Source organism: Oryza brachyantha, chromosome 4 (genome assembly GCF_000231095.2).
Source record: "Oryza brachyantha chromosome 4, ObraRS2, whole genome shotgun sequence".
In the NCBI taxonomy this organism is placed as follows: Eukaryota; Viridiplantae; Streptophyta; class Magnoliopsida; order Poales; family Poaceae; genus Oryza; species Oryza brachyantha.
This window is the reverse complement of record NC_023166.2, coordinates 7,566,588-7,573,055: the sequence shown is the minus strand read 5'-3', so window position 1 is coordinate 7,573,055 and position 6,468 is coordinate 7,566,588. Positions and strand designations below refer to the sequence as shown.

General features: G+C 38.5%; 1 protein-coding gene across 1 annotated transcript; it reads left to right on the top strand.

The window, feature by feature from the left end:
- Window positions 1–3,449: 3,449 nt before the first annotated feature.
- LOC102703481 (60S ribosomal protein L44) lies at window positions 3,450–5,240 on the top strand. Its single transcript, XM_006652123.2, has 4 exons — window positions 3,450–3,531; window positions 4,501–4,680; window positions 4,791–4,865; window positions 4,960–5,240. The coding sequence occupies exons 1-4, from the start codon at window positions 3,529–3,531 to the stop codon at window positions 5,017–5,019; spliced, it is 318 nt and encodes a 105-aa protein (XP_006652186.1). The 5' UTR covers window positions 3,450–3,528; the 3' UTR covers window positions 5,020–5,240.
- The last annotated feature ends 1,228 nt before the right edge of the window (window positions 5,241–6,468 follow it).

The following is a 6,468-nucleotide window of genomic DNA, read 5'->3' as shown; positions in this document are numbered from 1 at the left end:
ACTAATCCTGCAGATCAATTACTCGGCTGAGTTAGTTGCTTGACATGTGTGACCATAAAGCCCATGACAGGTGAAGCATGGTGATAGAGGTGTGATGAGGATTCGTACTGCAGTGTGATCTCTCCTGTTAATTAAACTTATGTTGAAGCTTCAACTAATTTCTTTTCTTTGAATCATGTCAGCAGGACTGGTTGAACTTGGTGTGGTATTGATAGTAGTTTTTTCGGAGGGTGTAGAAGGAATTTATGAGTACCACATGGTTCAATGGGACAATATGTGTGGCCTAAAGGTTTTTGTGGGGTTTAGGAATTTTAAATACAGAAGCGATGAGTATGTGTTTATTATCGAAATGGATCATGAATATTGTCAGTAGTTGTCAAGAAGAATTGGTGTCAGATTTCTGTACCAGAAATATATGCCAAAGGTGGTTTTTCTTCAGATCATTGATATCAGTCTTTGCAAGCTATAGAATGGCTCAGAACGGATGCAATATACTCTTTTGGTGATAGTAGCAAAATTTGTTTAGTTCTTTAAAAATTTTCCTAAAAACATCACATCGAATCTTTGAACACTTAAATGGAGCATTAAACAGTCAAGAAGAATTGGTGTCAGATTTCTGTACCAAAAATATATGCCAAAGGTGGCTTTTCTTCAGATCATTGATGTCAGTCTTGGCAAGCTATAGAATGGCTCAGAACGGATACAATATACTCTTTTGGTGACAGTAGCGAAATTTGTTTAGTTCTTCAAAATTTTTTCCAAAAACATCACATCGAATCTTTGAACACTTAAATGGAGCATTAAACAGTCAAGAAGAATTGGTGTCAGATTTCTGTACCAAAAATATATGCCAAAGGTGGCTTTTCTTCAGATCATTGATGTCAGTCTTGGCAAGCTATAGAATGGCTCAGAACAGATGCAATATACTCTTTTGGTGACAGTAGTGAAATTTGTTTAGTTCCCCAAAAATTTTCCCAAAAACATCACATCGAATCTTTGAACACTTAAATAGAGCATTAAACAGTCAAGAAGAATTGGTGTCAGATTTCTGTACCAGAAATATATGCCAAAGGTGGCTTTTCTTCAGATCATTGATGTCAGTCTTGGCAAGCTATAGAATGGCTCAGAACAGATGCAATATACTCTTTTGGTGACAGTAGCAAAATTTGTTTAGTTCTCTAAAAATTTTTCTAAAAACATCATATCGAATCTTTGAACACTTAAATGGAGCATTAAACATAGATGAAAATAAAAACTAATTGCATAGTTTGGGGGAAATCGGTTTACGAATTTTTTAAGCCTAATTAGTCCATAATTAGCCATAAGTGCTACAGAAACTCACATGTACTAATGATGGATTAATTAGGCTCAAAAGATTCGTCTCGCGGTTCCAGGCAAGCTGTGAAATTCGTTTTTTCATTCGTGTCCGAAAATCCCTTCTGACATCCGGTCAAACGTTCGACGTGACCTATTTACCAAAAAATTTTGGCAACTAAACAAGGTCTAAATGAAATCGGCCGCATGCTTCACATGTTGCCCTCCGCTACTTCGCTTGCTTTGCCGCCAGTGCTAGCCTTCCTTGTGCTGGCCTCTCCGTGTGCTACTCCCCTCTAGTTGTTTACACGCTCTGCCTCCATGCCCTCTGTTTCCTTTGCCATCGGTGCTAGCCTTTCCTGTGATGTCCCATCCGCATTGGCCGCCTCACACGTTGCTCTCCCTCCGGCTGCTTTCCTGTCAGTGCGGTCCTTTCCTGCGTTGCTCCCCTCCACCTGCTGCCGACCTCTGGTATCAATGATGCCCATTAGTATCATATTGTATCAGATGATACCAACTAATATCCTTTGGTACCAATTAATACTAGGTACCAATTATACTAGTTGGTATTATCTAGTACCAACCGGTATCACTCATATGTCGATGACACGTGCGTTGGAGAGGTTGAACGCGATAACGGAGAGAGCTCACTTCGAGGTTGAGAGCACATAGGCGCACGAAACCGAAGCGGCTTCTCTACCGCGCGATGGCAGGAATGCGGCTACCGCAGAGGTAGGAATGCGACGATAGGAACACGACGCACGCAGAGGCAGGAAGCAAACGACAATAACAGTGACAACCGAGAGAGCTCGCCAGCGAGGTTGAGTGTGCAAAGGCACGAGAGCGTCGACGTGGAGGCAGAAAATAGAGTTGGTTATTTATATTGTCCAGGTTTCATAAAAATGTGTCGTTCACACGACATCCCATGCTATAGTCGAGTTGTTTCTCAAAAGGCATTTTTTGGGTTGGACTCACATGGCTCACTCAATGGAATTCCTCTATTAGAGTATACCCATCAGCTCATCTATCTCATACTTTATCTATAAAATAGACAACGAAGGGTTAAAAATGTGATCTAACATATCCTCCATTTTTAGCCATCATCCATACGAGGGATTTCTCTCTCCTTACTCTAAATGTGCATGCAAGATTATTTCTTGATATAAGCTTAAGGGGAAATGTGTAGTTGATATATATTAACTTATCCTGTATCCTAAATTTGGGACATAAATATATGTTTCCAATACATGTTATTCAATTTGGGGCTTCAAGGTGTAATTTTTATACCCAATATTTTTTAATAAACCCAATATAAGTTTTTGAGAAAAAGAAAAGGATTAGCATTATCTTAGAGCTGCTTTGGCTAGCCAACATAACTTCTCTTTGTGCAGTTCTTAGCGAGCTGGAAAAATATGGACCAAATGGCGATTGAGCATAAGTTTATCATAACCTCTGACTCAGGTTTTGTATAAGTACGTATCTAATTTTTTGTAAAAATATTAAGTGTGGATGATAAACAGAAAGTCTATGTGATTCTTCCCATATGTTAGAGAGACGAAGCTCCACTAATGTACTTCTTATGACGTGATCGTTGACATTTGGTGCCACAAATGTAGGGGGTCCACATATCAGTCATCTCATCCCTCTAGCTTTAAGTCAAAGGATCTTAATCCATGTTAGAGAGCACGTTTGTTATCACTTGTCAGTGTGTATGTGATCTTAGGGCCTGGTAGAGCTCTATATATGGGGTGGAATTGGAGTTGTGGAGCTGGAAAAAGGTAGCTCTACCCTTTCTATGTATCTATTGTTTAAAAAAAACTTAGGATCTACATTTTATATATAATATTAAGTTTATATTTATAATATTTTGTGTATATATAATATTGGTATCTACGTAGATTTTTCATACAGAGAGTTTGTATATATATAGTTTATATGTCTAAAGTTAATAGTTTATACGCATAAGTGTTAAAAGTGTGTGATGTAAACTGATCGCGCTCAGTACAGTGCGCGCGGACGCATGTTAGACCTACCCAAACGAAATGCTGATGGCCCATGTGTGACGCACCCCCGTGGGCCGGCCCATCTCACTTGCTATATAAGGCCACCGGTCTGGCTAATCTCTAGGGTTTCCAGCTCCGAGCACGCGCCCGCCGCCGCCGCCGCCATCTCGCACCGAGGAGGAAGGAGGAAGCGCACGGATCGCCGGCAGCCATGGTCAGCAATCCCTTCTTCTTCCTCCTGCTCCTACTTCTCGAGCTCCTAGGGTATGGGTGTCTTCTTTCGTTTCCCGCGTACGAATGCGAGAGTGCGGGTAGCTCAGCGAGAAGCCGGTCGCATGGTCGGATCTGTGCTGAGGCAGCGACGGTGTACGTGTGCTGGTTGGAGCATAGCCATCGCTGGGCGAAAATTAGATCCGATTTGAGCAGCGTGTTGCGTTTTGCGAAATGGATTTAATATCTGGCACCATGTTTTTGTATGATGTTCTAGTTTGGAGTTGGACGTACTTGCCGACACGGATTCATGTGGCAGTTTATCAGCTTGGATTGACCCTTTTCTGGGAGAAGATACAAGATTAGTAACTGGTTGATAGCATTTCCACTAAAACGATAGACTTAACAAGAAGAGAAAAAATGCTCTGTGCTTAGTCCAGTTTATGCTGTTTGTTTGAGTTTTTTCAGGTATTGCTAGATTGTATATAGTTTTGTTTCCTACACCGTGATTTATGTATTGTATCATGGGGTGCTGTGCTACCAATCATAAAGAACTAGCGATAGTAGAATTGATTGGATGTGACTGCCAGCAGTACCTTGTTATGTTCTTTTTTTCCCGTTAATACTACAACAGCAATAGTGCTTCAATAATGGTTTATTGAAGGAAGCTAACAGTAACAGTTCCATATATATATTGTTCTGTTTCTTTTATGTCACTGTATATTGCATAACTCGAAGCCAGAAGTGACAGTTCCATATAAATATTGTTCTGTTTCTTTTATGTCACTGTATATTGTATAACTCGAAGCCAGAAGTGCACCTTGTATCTTTAAACCTTAACATTAGCTAATCTGGTCTTATTGCATAGGTGGTTAGCGTTTTCTATTTTTCTGTTTATGTGGCTTATTCTTACTCTTAGGTTTGTGTTGTTTATTTACACCCGTTAACTATGGATGTTCTTGCTCTTTTATAGGTGAACGTTCCAAAAACCAAGAAGACCTACTGCAAGAACAAGGAATGCAGGAAGCATACCCTTCACAAGGTTACCCAGTACAAAAAGGGAAAAGATAGCCTTTCTGCTCAGGGGAAACGGCGTTATGACCGCAAGCAGTCAGGATATGGTGGTCAGACAAAGCCTGTTTTCCACAAGAAGGTCTGATCCTGATACTTGCTATCCTTGTTAAGTTCCCAAGGATAACATCAAGCTACTCTGAAGTTTGTTGGCTATTCGTTGTTTTAATCCTACTCTGTTGTTCATTTCAGGCCAAGACAACGAAGAAGATTGTGCTGAAGCTGCAGTGCCAGAGCTGCAAGCACTACTCTCAGCATCCGATCAAGGTATTTCTACCGCTTGTCTTTTTTGTAGTACTCTTTTATCACAGTTTACTATCTCCTGAAGTGTCTGATGTTTCCTTTCGCCACTTTACTGCAGAGGTGCAAGCACTTTGAAATCGGTGGAGACAAGAAGGGCAAGGGAACCTCTCTCTTCTAAATTTGTTGTTCTCTGACCTTCAAGTTGTCTGCCAGAAGTTGCTATTAAGGAAAAAAAATGTTCTTATCCCTGTATTGAGATGCATCAGCAGGATTCAACGCATACCTATGTTTATCTTTTGGCGCCAGCTCTTTCTTGATACATTAGATTGTATGAGACCTGAATCTATTTTGTGTTATATCAGCATTGCTGCAAGATCATATCGATGTTTTTTTGATCTAGTTTGTCTTACTGTAGCTCAATTAACAACTACATCCATTGTTGGATGGAGCTCCCTGAGTCTCCGAACATTGTTTTGTTCATCCTGTTGCAACAGGAAGCGTCATCTTAATGCAACAATATTTTAAAAAAACAGGTTTGTCATGTTTATTTTTCTCCAAAATCTGAGACAAAGAAATTCTCTATATAGGATTAAAATCCTCCACATGGAATAATTCTTACAAATCAAAGGGGCCTGCCATTTCACGTTCCACTAAAAGTGTTCACTTTCACTAAAAACATTATGTATCTTCACTATCCATCTTTCCCATTACTTCATTGCATTTATCCTAGTTGTCAAGTCTAGTTTATCGATATTTGGGATTTTTTTTCCCAAGCCGTAGAAGTCTACTTTTGAGATTTTTGGGCATTGGTCGATTACAAGACAACATTACCATTAACCAGTGTAGTACTTTGGACTGTAGGGAACTTAGAAGTTGCTACATGAAAACATGTTGAATGGTGGAATTCACGGTTGCATAATGATAAATAATAATTGAAGAGATAGCAATAGAGACACGTTGCCACTGTCCCCAATTTGGATCAAATTAATTTTTTTTTGAAAATGTGGAAAAAGTCACAAAAATTACTGGGAATAGATATGTATTTGTAGAACTACTGTGAATTTGGACTAAATTCAATTGTTGAAAATATTTGTGGAAATGATAGCCAAAGTTCTTACGAATAGTAAAGCAGCTTGGTGTTAAATTTTTCTGAAAAGTGTTAATTTTTTCTGAAAATTACAATTCTACAATCAAATTCTAAACCAAAACCAACTAAATATGGGAAAATGAATAAAGGTTTGAGTAGGCTATATATATCTTTTTCCATACTTACCTCCTATGTTTCCATAAGTTTTCCTATGTTTCCATAAGTTTTTAGACATTTTAGGAGACGAATCGGCATGCATGCATATTCTCATGGATAATATTATATGTGTCTTAGATAATATTTGATGGTATCATCTATGATTCTATCATGAAGACTATAGTATTTGTATAATAGACACTATAAATCTTCTACCAATTGATATCGTATTATGTACATGCATAAATTTTAAATTTTATTTGTGTTATATATTTATTAGTCAATTAGAAAAGATCATGCCAATATTTTCTATTTACCAACTAATATGTCCTACATGTTCCAAGAATATAATAGTATGTATTTCGTTTTTTTTCATCATTTTTA